This window comes from Pithys albifrons, chromosome Z, assembly GCF_047495875.1.
Source record: "Pithys albifrons albifrons isolate INPA30051 chromosome Z, PitAlb_v1, whole genome shotgun sequence".
Classification (NCBI taxonomy): Eukaryota; Metazoa; Chordata; class Aves; order Passeriformes; family Thamnophilidae; genus Pithys; species Pithys albifrons.
In genome coordinates this window covers 21,245,683-21,264,359 of record NC_092497.1, presented here as the reverse complement: position 1 = coordinate 21,264,359, position 18,677 = coordinate 21,245,683, and the positions used below count along the sequence as shown (strand labels likewise).

At 39.7% G+C, this 18,677-nt stretch overlaps 2 protein-coding genes across 5 annotated transcripts in view; one reads left to right on the top strand and one right to left on the bottom strand.

The window, feature by feature from the left end:
• The first annotated feature begins 2,532 nt into the window (after positions 1-2,532).
• Positions 2,533-3,886, top strand: SMIM15 (small integral membrane protein 15). Of its 2 annotated transcripts, none has more exons than XM_071581116.1 (2): positions 2,533-2,763; positions 3,377-3,886. In XM_071581116.1, exon 2 carries the CDS (start codon positions 3,399-3,401, stop codon positions 3,621-3,623), a length of 225 nt encoding a protein of 74 aa, XP_071437217.1. In that variant the 5' UTR covers positions 2,533-2,763; positions 3,377-3,398; the 3' UTR covers positions 3,624-3,886. The 2 variants fall into 2 exon arrangements, with proteins under 2 accessions (XP_071437217.1, XP_071437216.1); XM_071581115.1 differs by having other exon boundaries at positions 2,615-2,698.
• A 2,054-nt stretch (positions 3,887-5,940) lies between these two features.
• NDUFAF2 (NADH:ubiquinone oxidoreductase complex assembly factor 2) overlaps positions 5,941-18,677 on the bottom strand; it is a 59,407-nt gene continuing 46,670 nt past the window's right edge. For all 3 annotated transcript variants that reach the window (XM_071581114.1, XM_071581112.1, XM_071581113.1), the window contains one exon: positions 5,941-6,214. In XM_071581114.1, the coding sequence (XP_071437215.1) occupies positions 5,957-6,214 (258 nt within the window). In that variant the 3' untranslated portion in view covers positions 5,941-5,956. The remainder of the gene's footprint in view (positions 6,215-18,677) is intronic.

The window sequence follows — 18,677 nt, the reverse complement described above, 5'->3', positions numbered from 1 at the left end:
TTTCTGCGAGCTGTAGTGAAATCTGGAATTTCTATTCTCTCTTTGAGTAACTCAGAAAACCAAAACAAGTATCCTCATCCTCCTATGGCCTCGTGGTTGACTCATTCTGAATTTGGTAGAGTGAAAGCCATAAATGAAGCCTTCCCATCAGGCAGTATTCCCATAACATCTCTTCATTCCTAATAAAGATGCATTGCAGCTTTCAGTCAAGGTGGTAGCCTGGGCCTCTCTTGTCTACCTAGCAGCCAGTTTTTACAGATCTTAAAGGATAAGAATTATTGTTATGTATGAGACTTCTACTACTTTGCCAGTTTAACCAATCAACAGCTGTACAAACTCTTACTGGGAGACAGATAGCAGGAAAGGTAATTATTTAAGAGCCGTTTTCCAGGAAAAGCAAATTAAAAATCCCTTTTATTTTTCCCTGCCCCAATGAATCAGGCACTTCTCTCTTTAAATCAATAAGACAGAGAAGACACTGAAAGACAGACAAGACAATTACTATTATGTGAAAAACTGGAACTGAAAATTAATTTTGTAGCAGACCTAAAGGTAGTAATATTAAACAGTTTGTATATAGCTTTTGACTAAGTCAGTGCTTTGGAATAGGTATCTGAATTTGACATTCAAGCATCAGAAATGTAACTGTCTCCTCTAGCCCACATAATAGCACACGTAATAGCACACATACTTCTAACTTGGCTACATAGCATGCAAAAACTTCTTGCAATGACACCACTAAACACAACACCCCAGAACTAATATCTGAGGTCCAATAAATTGGGATTGTTCCATTTTGCTGATTTACAAACTACAGACCAAATATGGACCCATCATTTTTCTATGAGTTTTAACGCTCACCTAAATGGCTAAGTAACACAGGTACAGAGATATATGTACAGGTATCTGCCAAAGGGCTTGGTGTCTTTGAAGGCCCCTGTTGACTGGAAGCCAGCCAACAATATTCCTATTAACAAAAAGGGCATGAGGGAAGACCCAGGAAGACCTTTTAGTCTAAAGCCAGCACCCGGAAAAATTTGAAGATCACACCAAGTGCTGCTGAAAGGCACTTAAAGAATAATGCAATCATCAGGCATAGTCCACACAGGTTCACAAAGAGAAAGCCCTGTTTAACAGATTTGATATCCCTTTACGACAAGGTCACCTACCTAGTGGATGAAGGGAAGGAAGTGGATGTAGTTTTCCTGGACTTTAGGAAGGATTAAGTATTCTTAATGGATTAAGCCTGGATTAAGCCTACTGATACTGTCCCTCAGACACCTTTCTGAACATGCTCCCCAGTTGTGAGATGAGCAGGTTCACGATGTGTTGAATAAAGAAGTGACTGAAGGGCAGAGCTCAGAGGGGTGCAGTGACTGGGACTACAGCTGGCTGGTGACCAGCTATCAGCACTGCTCCTCAGGATGCAGTTCTTAACAGGTTGTAGCTTTTGTTCAGCCCTAAACCAGTCAGGCAGTTAGATGAGAGGACGCACAGCAGGTGCATCGGAATGGAGGGATCCTATCCTGTCCTGTCCTGTCCTATCCTATCATCAAAAGATATTCCAAGAGCTTGAACAAAAGACAGATTTTGAATAAGAATGCACAAAGAACATAATTTTGCACATAGCACAAAACTGCACTCAACATACTGAAACTAAGGTAATTTAGGTGAGATCTTTTGTTGTGGTGGTGCATCTCTCTCATAACAGTTGTCAATTACTCATTCAGAAAATATATTTTTATTTGTTTGCTGTCCTTTAAATAATACAGATACTCATTTAAAGAAAAGATTTGCAAAACCAGAATGCCCCAGTGGCATTTGCTGGTATGCTACAGAGAAAGAAACTCCTGAATTGATCAACACAATTTGAGTGATTGCAAGATCCTCTCACGTACTAAGCTAATACCCTAATCTGTGCTTTGCTTTGCTTCAGAAACAGAACTAAGTTTTTATTCACATCAGTGTGTGTGTGTGGAGATGTGTGTAGAAAGGGAGAAGACGTGGTGCAACACAAAAAGGCAAATACAAACCTTTTTGAAATTTCAGTACGGGCAAATCAAATATTCCATGATCAGCCGAATTGTCTTCTCTAGGGTCACTTGGGCAGGGGGCGGCACAGCAGCCGCAGCATCCCCGGCACAGCTGGTACCCTCGGGGTGCAGCCACAGCATCCCCCGCACGGCTGGTACCCTCGGGCTGGGTGCAGCAGCCACAGCATCCCCAGCACGGCTGGTACCCTAGGGGTGCAGTCCCAGCATCCCCGGCACGGCCAGTACCCTCGGGGGGGGGGGGGCCGCGGGGAGGGTGAGGCTCCCGAAAGAGGCACGGCACACAGGGGGTGTCTTGCCGAGACACCAGCAGAAGTTTCCTGCGGTCTGGTCCCGACCGCGCAACGCTCCCGAGTTGCACCGCAGAGGGCGCGGGCAGCATTGCACCCTCCACGGGTTTTCCCTCTGCGTGATCCACCCATCCGGGTACCTCGGGAACGCCTCCTTCCCGGCGTGCAGCCGCTCCCCGCGGCGGTGACGAGCGCTCGGTGCTGGCGGCGGGCGGGGCCTGCTCCGCCACTTCCTTCCTGTTTCCGCTGCAGGGCCGCGGCTCCGCGGCGGCGGCGCCTCCCTTCTGGCTCGGCCTCTCTCCGCAGGGAGCTCCGCCTGAACACAGCTCGCAGCCCGCAGGGTGCCCGGGCCCGCAGGTGAGGCGGTGCCGGCCGGGCCGGGGCGGGCAGGGCTGGCGGCGCTGTCGGGGGTGTGTTCCCGGGTACGTGTCCCCGGGGTGTGTTCCCGGTTCGGTACCTGGAGCGCTGCTCGGCTCCATCCGCTCCTACAGAGACCCACCGCGCTGCTGTCCTTCTACACAGAGCAACGGGCCGTGTTCTTCTTACCTTTTAGCAAGTTATTCTTGGTAGTGTCTACAGCCGTGTTGGATGAAATGCCTAAGTACCTCATAAACAGTGAACTTTAGGGTGGGGTCAGTGCTTTGTATTACGTTTTCACATTCCATGCGCTGCTTTTAACTTGTAGCAAAAATGGGCTTGGTTTTTGATGATGCAAGATGACGACTTAAAACAGTACTTGCTATCACAGAATTGTTAGGGTTGGAAGCGACCTCTCTCTGGAGATGATCCGGTCCAAGCCCCGTGCCAGGGCAGGGCCACCTGGAGCTGGGGGCACAGGGACATGTCCAGGTGGGGAGTGATTGTGTCCTGTGGAGACTCCACAGCCTCCCTGGACAGCCTGTCCCAGTGCCCTGCCACCCTCAACGCAGAAAATTTCTTCCTCATGTTGAGGTGGAACTTCTTGTGCTTTGTTTTTCTGTTTGTGTGTGCTTTTATTTTTCTGAGTACTCAGAAATTGTTACTACTATTCCACAGGGTTTTCCCAATAGAAGAAAAGATGTTGGATATTAAGGCTTGGGCTGAGTACATCGTGGAGTGGGCTGCGAAGGACCCCTACGGTTTTCTCACGACGGTGATCTTGGCCCTTACACCACTGTTCGTGATCAGTGCAGCACTTTCATGGAAGCTTGCAAAAATGATTGAGGCCAGGGAGCGAGAGCAGAAGAAGAAACAGAAACGCCAGGAGAACATTGCAAAAGCCAAACGAACAAAGAAGGATTAAATGGGCAAAAATTATCTTCCTTGTGCAAAGAATCCACTTTTTAAATGAAACACTTGTATGTTTTGTGTTGTACCTGTCCTTTGATACTTGATCCTGTTATTTCTTGAAGTATGAAATTTAATACTTTGAGTGTATCTTTTCCTGCTGATTTGTGTTAAAATTTGCCCAAGTGACACTTGTTAAAGTCATTAAATCTACTACTTGTGTTTTCTAGTGCAGGATGTTTTTCTAAATTTGCTTATTATATTAAAAACTTAACCTGTTGTGTGGCTCTGGAGGTAGATTTTTCTCCCTGGATGACCTATGACTTAACAAGTGTCTTAAAATTGTCAGATTTAGGGGAAAATGTGAATAATGAACTAGATTACAGAAATGCAACTTTTGGAATACCTTCAGCAGAGCCATAGATAAGCTAACTGTAGCATTAGGTAGCAGGCATGACTGATTTCCTTTAAGGACACTGCAGATGGCTGTGTGTGCCCACAGTGGCTGCTGCAGTGTCTTCAGTGGTGGGACTTGCCTGCAGAAATAACCTACTGTAGCTTTTCCTGAACTACCAGCCATGAACAACCTTTAAATTCAGCCCAAACACTAGGAAGCTGCTTGTTCTTGTTATCTTCCCTTGTCTTAAGGCACTCGTGTTCTACAAAATACAGTACTATGTTCTTTGATCTTCCCTAACAATGACCTGAGCACTCCACCTGTAACCGATTTGTTTCTGCCTTCATAAATTCTTCATGCCTCCCAAGAATAGCCATAAATGGGATGAGACCAAACACCCAGGTGGCCGGGTGTTCTGTGTCCTAGTGACCTATAGCAGATAGGGGAGGCTATGGGAGGACGATGCACATTCTGGTGACAGTGGTCTTCCTACTTTCTAACCTGGCTACCTTTGATCTAGGACCTTCTGAGTTAGGTGCAATTTTGTTCTTACAGCCCTTGAAACTCTGCTGCCTTTCAGTGTCCAAAATGCTGGTATACTGGAGGAAAAAACCCCAGTTTTGTTTTGGAAAGAAGCCAAAATTATTTACTTCTAATTCATGTTTTCTTAGCAGAATGGATTCTTTTTTCAGAGCCTCTGCACAGTCTAGTTCAAAAGAACTTGTGGCATTCATTAAGTTTTTATCTTGTATGTGTTTCTAAACAGCAGCACAGAGTTGAGCATTCTAGCAGATAGCCTTTGATTATATTTAAAAATACAACCCTAAAATAATAGCATTGTTCAAATAAAGAGACCTGTAGAGCTGGCTGACACCAAAGGGGATCAGAAGTGGGGAGTCTAACTGAAATTACTTAAAGTAAATGTGCAGTTGATCCCCTTTCAATTTTGTTGGTGAAAGCAAGCATTATTAGACTATGATATTTGGGCATTTTATAAATATGTGAAATTATGTCTCCATGTTTTTATGAAGTGGCATCAAATATTTATGTGTTCCACCTTTGATACCTACATAACTTGAAACACACGGAGGAGAATCAGTAAGGGATAAACTCCATAAATAAATTTGATACTTTTGGAAAAAAATTGTGTGGTCTATTTTTATTTGAAGTTCTCAAATATCCTCTCTAAGTGAAAAATCCATGCATTTTATATATGTAAACTATGCCCAGAATGATCTAATCATTTAAGGAAGTCCATGGATACAGCAGAAATAAATTTTTTTTAACATTGATGACAGTTCCTTGTCCCACACCTTATTTTCCAGCAGCTTTATCAGGTACTTCTAGTCTCTATTACAGCAGTTATTTGTAGCTTGATTGATTTTATTCTGTGCAAATTGCTGGCTGCAAATGAAACATTCAAATATGTTGACTGTTTTAAGTTACAAGAACATCTCTGTGATGAATACAGTGCATAATCAGTGTAGTGTCAGTGATTTCTGTCAATGAAATCAACTTTTCCATCTGCTTGCCAGTGGAAAGCACAATGGCAGGGAATTATGCTAAAGAGGTATCTTGGCCAAGGTTTGGGAAAAAGCAAGTGTACTGATTACAATTTATTACATCAAAAACTATTTTAAAAATAAAATTATCTTCAAGGAAGAAACAATTTAGACTTATTTAAGAAAGTGAAGCTGGACAACATTGTAGATGAATTCAAGAGTAATTGATGAACAGCAACTATCAAAGCCAAACTTTCTTAGTAACACATCCCATTTTTTGCTAAACCGAAACACTTTACAACAGCTTGTCTTATTAAGCCCATTTGACTATTTCTGCAAAAGTAAATAAAACTGCTTTAATGCCACTTCATTGCACACTCATATATAGCAGTTCTTTCTGTTGTCTGTTAAAACATTTATCCATTAGCAGTATCTGTACATTACAATTGTTTATTTCTTTTGACTACTACCACTCGCTGGCGGCATCCAGGAACCTGGCTGGAAGGTATTTGCAGTGCTTGTGGGATCTTCTGAAGGCTCGTGCTTTCCATAGTATGGGGCAGATGCATGGCCTTTAACCTGAGTATGACCTGGTTCAGCAACAAGTCCCTCCTTGTATTCCTTGGCCTGAAGCAGCTTATCCCTTTCAGAGACATCTTTGATTTTCTGTTTCATTTCTTCTCTGTAAGTTTCGTTCTTAAGAATCTCCTAAGAACACAGTAGAAAGATAATTAGATAAACAAGAGGCCAATGCACAATGTTGTAATAAAACCTTTTAAACAGCCATTGCTTTTTTTAATTTTATAATCCACATTTTCAGGTATTTAGATAAAATGTGGCAAAATCAATTGGTTTTCCACAACTGCAAATTCAACCCTATTTTCGAATGTTCTTAACATTTCAATCGTATTGTTGAAGCAAAACTGCATTGTGGTGTCCATTTCACTGTTCTATTGCAGCAAAAAGAAGAAATTAAGAAATTAAATACAGTCATCCACAAATGTGAAAATACAGTAAAAATAAGGCTACCTTTTGCATTGTTTTCTGTGTAGGACTTGATGCTTATAGCTATTTATCACTTGAATCTCCTCCTGTAGTTCACTGTGCCCTGTGCTGTTAGGTATCTGTGCCACAGGGCATAGCTTTGGAAGAAACAGATGTACAACCTTGACTCTGCCAGTGCATAAGCTGAAGATATGCAAGAGTAATAAATAAATACCTAAAATCACAGAATGGCTCAGGTTGGAAGGGACCACAGTGGGTCACACCTGGTTCCACCTCCCTGCCCAAGCAGAATCATTGTAGAGCCCATTGTATAGGATTGCATCCAGACAGTTCTTGAGTATCTCTGGTGTGGGGGACTCTTACCACCTCTCTGGGCAATCTGTTCCCATGCATGATCACCTGCACAGTGAAGAATTTCCTCCTTGTATTCAGGTGGAACTACTTCAGCAGTTTCTGCCCATTGTCTCTTGCCCTATTGCTTGGCACCACTGAGAAGAGTCTGGCTCCATCCTCTTGGCACCCTCTCTTTAGATATTTATATACATTGATAAATTCCCCTTTCAGTCAACCCTTCTCAAGCCTGAACAGGCCAAGATCCCTCAGTCTTTCCTTGTAAGAAGCTCCAGTCCCTTAATCATCTTTGTAACACTCTGCTGGACCCACACCAGGAGCTCCATGTCTCTCCTGTCCAGAGAAGCCCAGAACTGGACACAGCACACATGGTGAAGCCTTGCCAGGGCTCAGTAGAGGGGCAGGATCAGCTTCCTTAACCTGCTGGCAGTGCTCTTCCTAATGCAGCCCAGGATCCCATTGGCCTTCCTGGCCATAAGGACACACTGCTGGCTTATGGACAACTTGTTGTCCACCAGAACTCCTCAGGTCCTTCACAGAGCTGTTTTCCAGCAGGTCAGCCCCCAGCCTGTGCTGGTGCAGGGGGTTATTCCTCCCCAGATGCAGGACCCTGCACTTGCCCTTATTGAATTTCAGGCAGTTCTTCTCTGCCCGTCTCTCGAACCTGCCGAGGTCCCTCTGAAGGGCTGCACAGCTGTATCAGCCACTCCTCCCGGCTTTGTGCCATCAGTGAACTTGCTGAGGAGGCAGATGGCCCTTCATCCAAGTCATGGATGAACAAGTTAAACAATACTGGAACCAGTACTGAATTTTGCAGGACACCATTTGTGACGGATCTCCAACCAGGCCCTGTGCCACTGATTTTGACACTCTGGGATCTGCCATTCAGCCAGTTCTAATCCACCTCACTGTCCACTCATCCAGGCTACATTCCCGAGTTTGCCTGTGAGAATGTTGTGAGAGACAGTGTCAAACGCCTTTGCTGAGATTAGTTAGACAATTAGCCACTGCTCTTCCGTCATCTGTCCAGGTAGTTGTTTCATCATAGAAGGCAATCAGGTTAGTCAAGCATGATTTATTTCTGGTGAATCCATGCTGACTACTCCAGATCATCTTTTTGTCATCCATGTGGGTAGAGATGGCTTCCAGAACAAAGAAAAAGGCTGAATGTGCTCTCCAGATTACAAGCATATGGAAGAGTTATGGACAAACCAGACCAGTATACTTCTCTCTGAGCAGAAGATCACGATATTATTTTTGGAATCATGTTAAAGCACACATGATATTGCCAAGAGTTGACACAGCAACTGTGAAGACCTAATAACGTTTTAAAAGGGAGTATTTAAAGAAAATCTTATCTTCAAGGTACCATGGAAAGTACCCCTTTTAACTAGTTTTTAAATTCACAGATGCACAGAGCAGCTGCAGAACTCTTCATATACCTGCACTGCATGGGAATATACAAGCAGCATACAAATGAGTTTGAAAACTGAAGGGAGGAGAAAATTCTCCTATACTCACATAAAAATATTGCCAAGCGTAACAAGATCAAATTTTCAACAGTCAGTATAGCAAAAAATCACTGTAGCATCTCTCAGTTCTATCCATGTTTACCATACGCCTATGTAAATCTACCGTGACCCTACTGATTTCAAAGGGATTACTCCTATTCTGCTTGAATTAACCCAATACTAAGAAACAAGGTCAAATACCTTTGTGATATCTGAAGACTGCATCACAGTCTCTGCTAAAAAATCATGAAATGATTTATAACAACATAAATGTAATTTCCTTACTATAACAGCTACTTAGCCATGCAAAATCTTTTCAAGTGATTACTTTGACATAAAGTTATCTTAGTCAGGTGAAAGCATTCCAAATGCTCCAAGTCCCTTTTAAATGTTGATGTATAATTGTCCTCTGGTTTTCAGACTTTTTTAATCAGCTTTCACTAGACAAAGTGTAGTTGTGATCCATGTGGATCTTTCCAAAAACATAAGAAATGATCCTTATTAGCAAACAGGAAAAAAACAACCTGAACTGACTTGCTCAGAACTTCCTATACCATCCATACCAAGACAAAAACATTCAAGTTTTAAGCATCTGCACACATCCAGTTTAGGTATTAAATTCATGCCACTAACATGTACACTGAAATCTGTGGGTTCCTGGGCTCAAATTAAAAAAAAAAAAAAAAAAAAAAAAGAATTAGAGTGCGGGGATCAACTGGCATGTTAGAAAAATCAGATCAAATAGATGAGTTTTCATATCAAAACACCTTGTCCTTTGGTGTTGGCAAGTTCATTTTGTTGAATTCTCTCTCATAGACACTGAGTTCTTCCTGTTTCTAATATTATGACCTGCAAACACTTTGTTTTCAATTCTCACTAGAACATATACTTTTTTAAAAACATTCTGATTGTGCTTCTAAATACTGCTTGTTCAGTTGCCATAACCACTGCAGTCTGAAGTAGTTATTACCCTGAAGTTACCCTGCCAGGACAGGTACTTCAATAAAAGATCCAAGTAGTTCCAGAGCTGAATAAGATAATCAATTTTGTTCAAAATGCAAATTTTAATGAAATTATTGCATGCATATTTATAGAAGGAATTATCCTTAAAACACACTAGAAAAGTGTAGGATCTTTATAATTTCTCTTCCGGATTTGCCATCAGTTTATACACATGGCTCACTGCAATTAAATATGGTGAGAATTAGAGAGATTCCTCCCCAGACACCCTCTTCTTTCTACAGAGCTTCCTATGACCTGAACAGTGGGAGAGGAACTAACATCTGTGGAGCTCTTCTACTTGTGACAAGTAGTCTATGAATCTGCTTGGCACCACAGGTTCTTCCAACAGGAACACTCTCACTTTGAGGCTCTATTGCTACCCAGACATTTACTGTTTCATATACTATAAAAAGTAACTGAGAGTTAAAACTTTGTACACTTGCTTGTTTGTGCATTTTCTGTTTGCTTGGGGTTTTTTTTGTATTTTATTTTTCTTTGAAGTTACATGGTCAGGCTCAAAATATTTATCTTCTCCTCCAAGATGAATCACAGTATTTCATAAGATGGCTAGCTTCACTATAAACTGCCTCTCCAAACATAGCATTTAAGTTTTCTGCTGAAATGTAAGTATGTGAACATGTAATGTAATGAGCTCTGACCTTCAAGAGAAATACAGAACCATTCCATTCACCCCAGAGAACATAGTATCGACCAGATAGCTGCAGTGTTCTAAGGATTAGCTTGTTCGTCCAACAATTTTTTTGTGCCAATAAATGATATAATCCCTTTGTACCAGCAGTTCTCAGGAAGCACATGGCATCTTAAGGGTATCAGAAATGCCCTTCACTATTTTTATGAAAAGAGAAAACTAAGGATTGGGGTTATGCTCCAAAACTAAAACATGAAAAATACCTTTAGACATCCAGCCATCATGTGCCAACAGCTGGGTCCCACTATATGTTCTAAGGTTTACTTTTAGATGCAAAGTATAAGAAGACATTTCACTCACTGCAGGTAACTAATATGGTCATTATTGCAAGCTGTATGAGATTTTCAATCCTTCTAATGTTTGTTGCTGCATGTCTTCCTTACTTAGGAAGGTAGAACGTAGAAAGGGATGTTTAAGGTTTTCGTGAAGAACATTATTATTAAGGAGACACCGAAGTGGCTCTATGTGGAGTTTGAAGCAGCTGCTTTTCATCCAGAAACTGACAGCTTCTTGCATATGCTGACATCTTAGTATTGGTAACAGCTGCATGAGAAAAGAGTGAGATATGGCCTGCTCATGGGGGCAATGAAGCACAAAATATGTTGCTGCCTTCCCAGTGCATTGTTGCAAAAGGCATCAGGCTGCATTTCCTGCCAGTGGCATGAAATTTCCACTCTTCTTCCACACTATATTTTGTTTAGCTCTCTCACTTAACTGTAGCAGCAGAGATGTATCACAAAGTATCCTCTGCTACTTGGAAACTGTATTCACCTCCACTCCACAGAAGGAGAAAAATGTTTGTGCCCAGTGAAAGGATTTTCAGTGCCTAGTAGGCTGTACTGATAGACCTGCTTTGTGGGGTGAACATTTGGAATGCAGTGTTTTTTTCACTCTTAAAGGATCTCACGTTGCTGCTTCTTTCCCTTTTCTGAATAAACTAGTAGCTTACAAAATTAATAAAATTAATTCCTCATGGTAGGAAAATGTCATGAATACAAAAGAGGATTCTCTAAAGTCACTTGCTCCTTCAGCTAGGGTCTGGTTTGTGAGTGACAGGCCTTTGGTGAACATTTCTCCACAGTATTCTCCACAGGTACTGTACTTAACCCTTTCTATTCTGCAGCACCTCCTGAACACCACAGTCTGAGGAAATACTCCTCCCCTTCCTCTTATTTCCTCACTCTTTTCCTCTCAACCTCAAGCCAACCATCAGTCATTCCATCATTTGCCTCTCACAGAGCGTTTTCAGACTCCTGAAGGCAAAGGGCAACATGAGGTTGTGAATGTAGCTCTGAGATGCAGGTGTCTAGACAGACAATATCAAATATAGCAATATCTAAATGGGATTGGAAAAAATTTAACAGATGGGCACGTGTTTTAGTTTTGTTTTCTCCAGAAGGTTTTCTGAAGACACTATACCAAACCCTACAAATACATGGGTTTTATTTATTATTAATTATAAGCAAGGTGTTTCATTTTATTTCAGATGGGTTTGTATTTCGATTAAATTAAAAATAAATAGCTTCTTTATGTTGTCTTAGAAACTATTTCAACTTTCTAAATTATATATTGGTTGAAATACTCATGATTTCTCCTGATTTGGACAGGGTTAGCTAGCTACTATTTGAAACCAGAACTGAGAAACATCTGGACAGATTAATGCTTTTTGTTTGAATGGTACAGACACTGCATATTCATAGAACACTTGTATTTGTGTCTAGTTTGAATATTTTATGTTTAATCATTAGTGAACTTGAACCTTGAACTCTGCCTGTTAAAAATTCATACATACAAGGAGGCAAAAATATAAAAAATAAATGGGATTGAAAAATGTTCTGGCGCAGTATTTAAAAAAGTGATGGTTATAAGACAGTGTAACATGGCAGAATTTTTCTTCATTATCAAATTAACTAAAAATATGGCAAAGTGCTCCAAGTTAAGCTGAATCACCATTTTTTACAGTATCACTTAAACTCCATTTTCCAGTTTGACAAGTTAAATAGGCCAGATGAAATAATTGGCTATTACATCATATTTCAAGAGTAGGAGGCAGAGAAAGGGGAAGCACTGAATGTTCCAATCCAAGGCAGGTCTTGCTAACTCAGCCACTGAACATGAGCTCAGCAGTGCCAGGCTGGGAAGGAGAAACAATGTGGTAAATGAAGGGCTGTCAGGGCATGGCAAAAACAGAGGAGTAGTATGGATTAGAAAGGCGTATCTGAATTTGCTAAAATACTTATTTAAATCAAACAGTGACTCAACTGACTGCTGATTTGGTAAAGAACATGTTCTAAATATCTTTGGTCAATCAACAATCAACGTTAGTGAAATCAGCGTAACATTTTCTTTACGTACATTCAGTTTTTGAGCAAGTCTCTGATCAGTTGCAATATTTTAGTTTTACATGAAGTGCTAGTACCTCATTTATTACCAGACTAAATCAGTTAAATACTAATTCTAACTCACAGTATTTTTTTTTTAAATTAAATCTACAGAAAAGCAATTCTAACTATAACTGAAGTGCTATATTACTACTCCTGAACTACAGAATCTCTGGCATGAGCTGACATAGAACATTGCAGTGTCACACACGTTTGGCAAGAACATGTAACAAGATGCAAAATGAAGAGAAAAGGCACAGACACTGGACTGTAAAGCGTATCGTCAACACACAGAGACAGTAGGGATTTTTTCCTGAATTATTATTATAATACTGCAAAGATTTTTGTCTGCAACTGCATTGAAGGTCACAGATGAAACTGCAGAAGCAGCAGAACACACAAACTAGCCTGGCACCTCTGTACTCTGTCCTGAATGAAGGGCAACACGTTGCCCTGATGCCCACAGAGCAAACAAGGAACTGTTGCTGTGACTCAGCCACAGTTTGGCCCTTGCCTTCCCCTTAGTCAACATGTGATGTAATCTGTACCAGCCCTTTTTTGGTACACTGTACTTCACCCTCCACCCCCATTCAGCTGTGCTGACAGTGAATTAGGAGACAGAGCCAAGGCCCCATGCACTCCCTCCCACATGGATAGGAGAAGCCGCTCTCTCCCTTGGAGCCATGGGATCTGCAGCATAGGCAAGCTGGAAGGAACAGGACAAACTGGTGCCTCAATAGTCCTGTGTGGAGGCTGACAAGCACCAGTGTTTCAAACCTGAAGAGAAAGTTAAAACGGACAAGAGGGAAAAAAATCTAAAAGATAATGGCTACTGAAAACTCTCGATTTATTTTTTTCTTGACTTCTCTGACAACTACCTTCTGCGTAAGACCTTTGTAGTTTAGCTCTATATATTATCAAATTTTACTGCCCTTTTAGAAAGTAATAATCCTTCCTGGAATCATGCTTAATATACTATGCAAAATGCTACTTAGTGCAAACTAAGTTATTTGAATAGGCCCAAATCCTAGTTGTGATCCTGAACAACAATGTTGGCAATATTTTGCTCAGAGACATGTTTATCCTTGTGACTTTGTAATATTATTTCCAAGAAGTGTAAATCGTATTGTGCAGCTTTTCGTGGTTTCAGAAGTAAAATACTCATGTGGTAAGCCCTATTCTTTATGTAAGAATGTACAATCTCCATGTCAGAACTCTCATTTTAAAACTGAAGCATCTGAAAACAGACAGAGGCAAAACTCTAACATGCAGACTCAAAAATGCGAAAGCATTCTCCTTAAAGGAATGTGAAGCCTGTGTAAACTAATTTCCATGACTTAAGCTAGTTTTGATCGTACCATCTCTTCAATAAGTAATACCTATGATCAAACAAATGGGAAAAGTATGTGTGCACTGTGGGAACCAAACAAATTAATTTCAATGTAATTATTCAACGGGGTCACTGAAACTTTATGCTTATCACAACTCACTGAAGTATGTTTTTTCCTCCCTTGACGAGGAGCTTGTCAAAACAGATAATTATGGAAATGCTAAAAATAGTTTGAAAGAAGACAAGCATGGTCACAAAAAGTTTCTTTTTTTAACATTTCACCTTCCATCCAACTGCAATTCAGAAGCCACTGAGTTTTATTGCTGCATAACAAGTACATAATGCATGAGAAAAGCAATCATCTTCTGTGGTTCTTCTATGTCTAACTATTTTCATAATCTTGACACTAAATAAAGAAACATGCAATTCTGCTTTACCTCCCACTAAATATTAACATAACACACACATGATTTGGACAGGGTTAGCTAGCTACTATTTGAAACCAGAACTAAGAAACATCTGGACAGATTAATGCTTTTTGTTTGAACTGTACAGACACTGCATATTCATAGAACACTTGTATTTTGTGTCTAGTTTGAATATTTTATGTTTAATCATTAGTGAAGTTGAACCTTGAACTCTGCCTGTTGAAAATTCATACATACAAGTTGGCAAAAACTGGTATAGAGCAACAGAGAGGTTTCAATTCAAAGTGAGATGATTCATGGCTGTGCACCCCTGTGTTCACCTACTGCTTGCAGGATACCACACTGTTGGGTTCAGAGATAAACCGTATTTCTCTCCATACCAGTTTCTCTTGGCACTGCCATAATTGCAAGTCTCCTCACTAGTTTTATGGCACCACAAGACAGTCTATAGCTTTATTTCTATTTCCATTCTACAGACAAGGCTTTAAAAAATGCCAAGTTACTCAGACACTCTTGAACCACAGGACGTTATCAAACAAGGTCTGTTACAGGAAAAAACAAGGGTTAAATTTCTAAATACAGTCAGGCATTTTGTGTTACAGACAGTAGGATTCTTTATAAGCTGCTACAAATTTGATGCCCTCTGAGAAACAGGAAAATACTAAAACACTCAAATAGAAGTTAGGCAGAGAAAGTCTTAAAAGCTCATTATATGCCTAATATTTTTAAGGTTTGCTACTTCCTTAAAAATATGGCTCTTAATTCCTTCTAGGTCTAAAAGCTGAAGACTCAAGAATTTCAGATACAAGATACTTAAACCAAGTTTGTCATGACTCCTACTATCTGTGGGGGGAAAACCTAGCTGTGAAAGACAGAGAGGTAGGTACCCTATTGAAGCTGGTACCATCACCAAAGCTTGCAAGTATCTTATGTATCCAGCCACTACCTCAATCAGGAGCTGCACCAACAGAAAATAACAACTTGTTTCATTACTCATTTTAATATATTTACATAATGCTATCTCAAATTTTAAATAATTTTTTTAAGGGAGCATAACCCAGAATGAAAACAGGAGATGGAGAACGAGCAAAGCTTGTGAATGCCTTGCAAAGTTGCCTATCAACAAAGTGCTGAGAAGTTCTCATCAGTAGGACTTCACTTGAAATTCATGAAGGTGCATAAAAAGTGTGAGGCATAGTGACAGTGCTCCAGTAGGTATTACACTGTTTAACATGTTTTAAATTTGAGGAGTTTCACTTTGGTAATGTAATAGCAACATAAACCCAAAAAAGAAGCCCTTAAGAGAAAAGGGTTTCTCCCCCGTGTCTTCCATGAGCAAGTTGTCTTTCCTTCCAATTGAGATGTGAAAACCCAGAATATAAAGATGCCATGTTTTAAGTTAATAGGGAAATCTGTAGCCAGAAGGGCAACTGGATGAAGGAGCACATGTCAGACAGCACATTTATCTTATAAACCTTTTGATGAGCCATGTTGAAGGCAGATTATGGCCTGAAGAATGGAAGGGAAAAGCCTCTTAAAGAAATAATATGCATGGATAGAACATCACTTCCTATAAAACAACTGTAATATCTCAAGATGACTTTTGATAATAAATTCTGACAACACTAACACTTATCAGGTGAACTAATATGCATGTAAAGTGATAAATTATTAAATCTGCTCACACCAAATAGCATTTGGTTAAAATTATTTTAATATTACTAGCCTTTAAAGTGTTTTCATTAATTTAGAACTGCAAGGTCCCTAGACAATGACATGTTTCTTATTTGCCAAAAAACTTGCTACATGCTTCTAGTTTCTTATATACATAATAAAGAAATACATTTGTCTATTTAATTATTCATCCTTTATTAAACTAGTTAAAATATAATTTACAGCTGCACAGGAATAAAGGAGCAGCAAATGTTCCTCACACTATATATATATATATAAATATACATACATAAAGGGACTGATGATAGAGTGCTACAGTAATGCAAGCCCAGATTCTCACCTGTTATGAAACACTATATGCATGTGAATACATACACACATGCTTGCACTAGGTGCAGGCATGATCCAAAATTCTGTATCAATGTGGATTCCCTGATTACCATAGGAACAGAATATGTTTAAGCAGAAAATAAGAAACAACTTGAACTCCATTAATTTGCAAAGTTATCACTCTTACAACTTAGTTGAGACTTGGCATATTTCTAGCTGTAATAAAATCAAAAGGCAAGCAACTGTTGACCCGTATTCTAAAACTGGCTTTAAAGCCCAAAGCTTCCAGCACCAGCATGCCCTGATGTAACTGGTCATGTTAGAAAGAACCAACGTGATGAGCAGCATTCGTGGGTTATGTCTAGCCAGGCACAGAAGTCTAAGTGACTTCCTCCAAAAATGGGGGAAAAAGGATGGAAGCACAAAGAGGAAAGAAACCATTAGGTATGTGATACACTTAACACTGAACAAGTTGACTTGTGAAGTCACTGGAGTATTCTTCCATTTAAAAAAAAATGAAAAAACAGAGGAACTAAAGAAAGAGATGTAAGGCAATTTCTTCTGATAGAAAATGAAAGCTTTATGAGGGAAACAAACATACGAAAAAGATCAGTTAGGTGTTCATGGAAGAACAATAACCTGAACACAAGACATGATCAAGTTACAAGAATGCTGTCAACAGACTTAGCAAGTGTCATGACCCAACTACCCTGACCACTGGTAAAGGAGGACAACTCACATTCATGCTCATTTAAATGACTGACATGTCCTGATGCTTATGAATGACATTTTGTTAGCCTACAATATTTACCTGATCATTAGTTCCCAAAATATGGTCATCAGTGTGATCAGCAACATTAGCAACATCCAGTTGATTTTTGAAGCCATATCTCTGCAATATTTTCAATTAAAAATGACAAAGAGCTCGCCATGAGACCTGATAGCCTGAGCTGTTTGTCAGCCTCTATCATCAACAGCTGAGAGCTGAAGAGAAGACAAGTTTGACAAATATAAAAATCAAACATAAGATACAACAGGTGGTAGGCCAAGAGAAGTGGAACAGAGATCTTAATAAAGAAGGGCAGAAGACAGGGGAAAAAAAGAAAACCATCCAAAAAAGTGGTATTACAGACTGCAAAGGTAGAAACACAGGCATAGCTTCAGAAACTTATGCCTTAGGAACTTTAATGATGTTTTGTGGTTTTAGAATACGATGCTGACAGCAAAATGTCATTAAAACAAAAATGCAAAATTTGTGGGCTTTACATCGTTTTTCAGAAATAGTTTAGTCTCATGAGAAATATGGGAAAGAATAAGAAGATTTGTTATATAGAGTTTCAACATGAAATACGACCATGAACATTCCCTTGTTCCACAGCTGTCAAGCATCAGTTTACTATGTCATCTTTACAGTCAAAAAGAGAATGTAATACAGAACAGCAGCCATTAAAGTTTATGTGGCTAAAACACTAAAACAAATCAGTACTAAAAATTGGGATCAAGTGCTATTCTATATGCATTTCACTACTTAATTATATTTATAATGATATTGTGGTCTAAGGGTTTGTGGTATAGCAGTCTCAAATTAGGAGAAAAGTAGATCATACATATCACCCTACACTAATATAGAGAAAAAAATTATGCTGCACTTTCATATATTTATATTTAAAATATGATTGCAGTATTATTTTCAAAGTATTAGCAAGAATTTTTAACATACCTATATTTGAACTACTTTTTTTATATAGGAAAAAAACATTCTATAGATTATTTAAAAAGATAACAATTTCTAAATTCCTAGTAGATCTCTTTTGCTATGATAAGGTCAATGTGCAGCCCTGCAGGTAAATTACCCAGCTGCTAAATTATTTTTCAGATCTATTATCTCATGAAACAGAAAGTATAAGCAGTCCTGTACCTCTGAATGCACCATTAGTGCCAGCAATCTTTCATTCTCCATAAATTGCTTCTTCTGGAAAGTAAAATATTTAGAACACTATTGTTCCACAGTTCTCTCACCTGTGGAGACTCCCTGCTCTCTATTTCAAAAATGAACCAACATCTCTAGCACCGAGAGGAGCTTTAGTGCACCAATTCCAGACCCAAGGCTGCCCTCCTTGGAGCAGGTTTATCTCAGCACAACTATCACAACAGTGTGCTGACAGAAACAATAGAACAAGAGAGACACAACACCTCTCATCTTCAAATATCACACTAAGTGGTAATTTCAAAAATAAAAATTGTATGAATATAGTCAGTATGAGCCAGAGCTCAGGAGGTCAGTCCAAACTTAGAACAACTGTTGTGGTATCAGTTCTATGATTCAGCAGAAGTAACCAGGATGAGGACGGAAAGGAAAAAAATTTAAAAAAAACCCCAAACCCACACCTAATACTTCCCCAGACAGGTTTAAGGATAAATTTAACTTAAACTTCTTTCTTTCATGGTGT

Coding starts and splice junctions, on each gene's coding strand:
- SMIM15 (XM_071581116.1), top strand. CDS start 3,399: ATGTTGGATATTAAGGCTTGGGCTGAGTACATCGTGGAGTGGGCTGCG.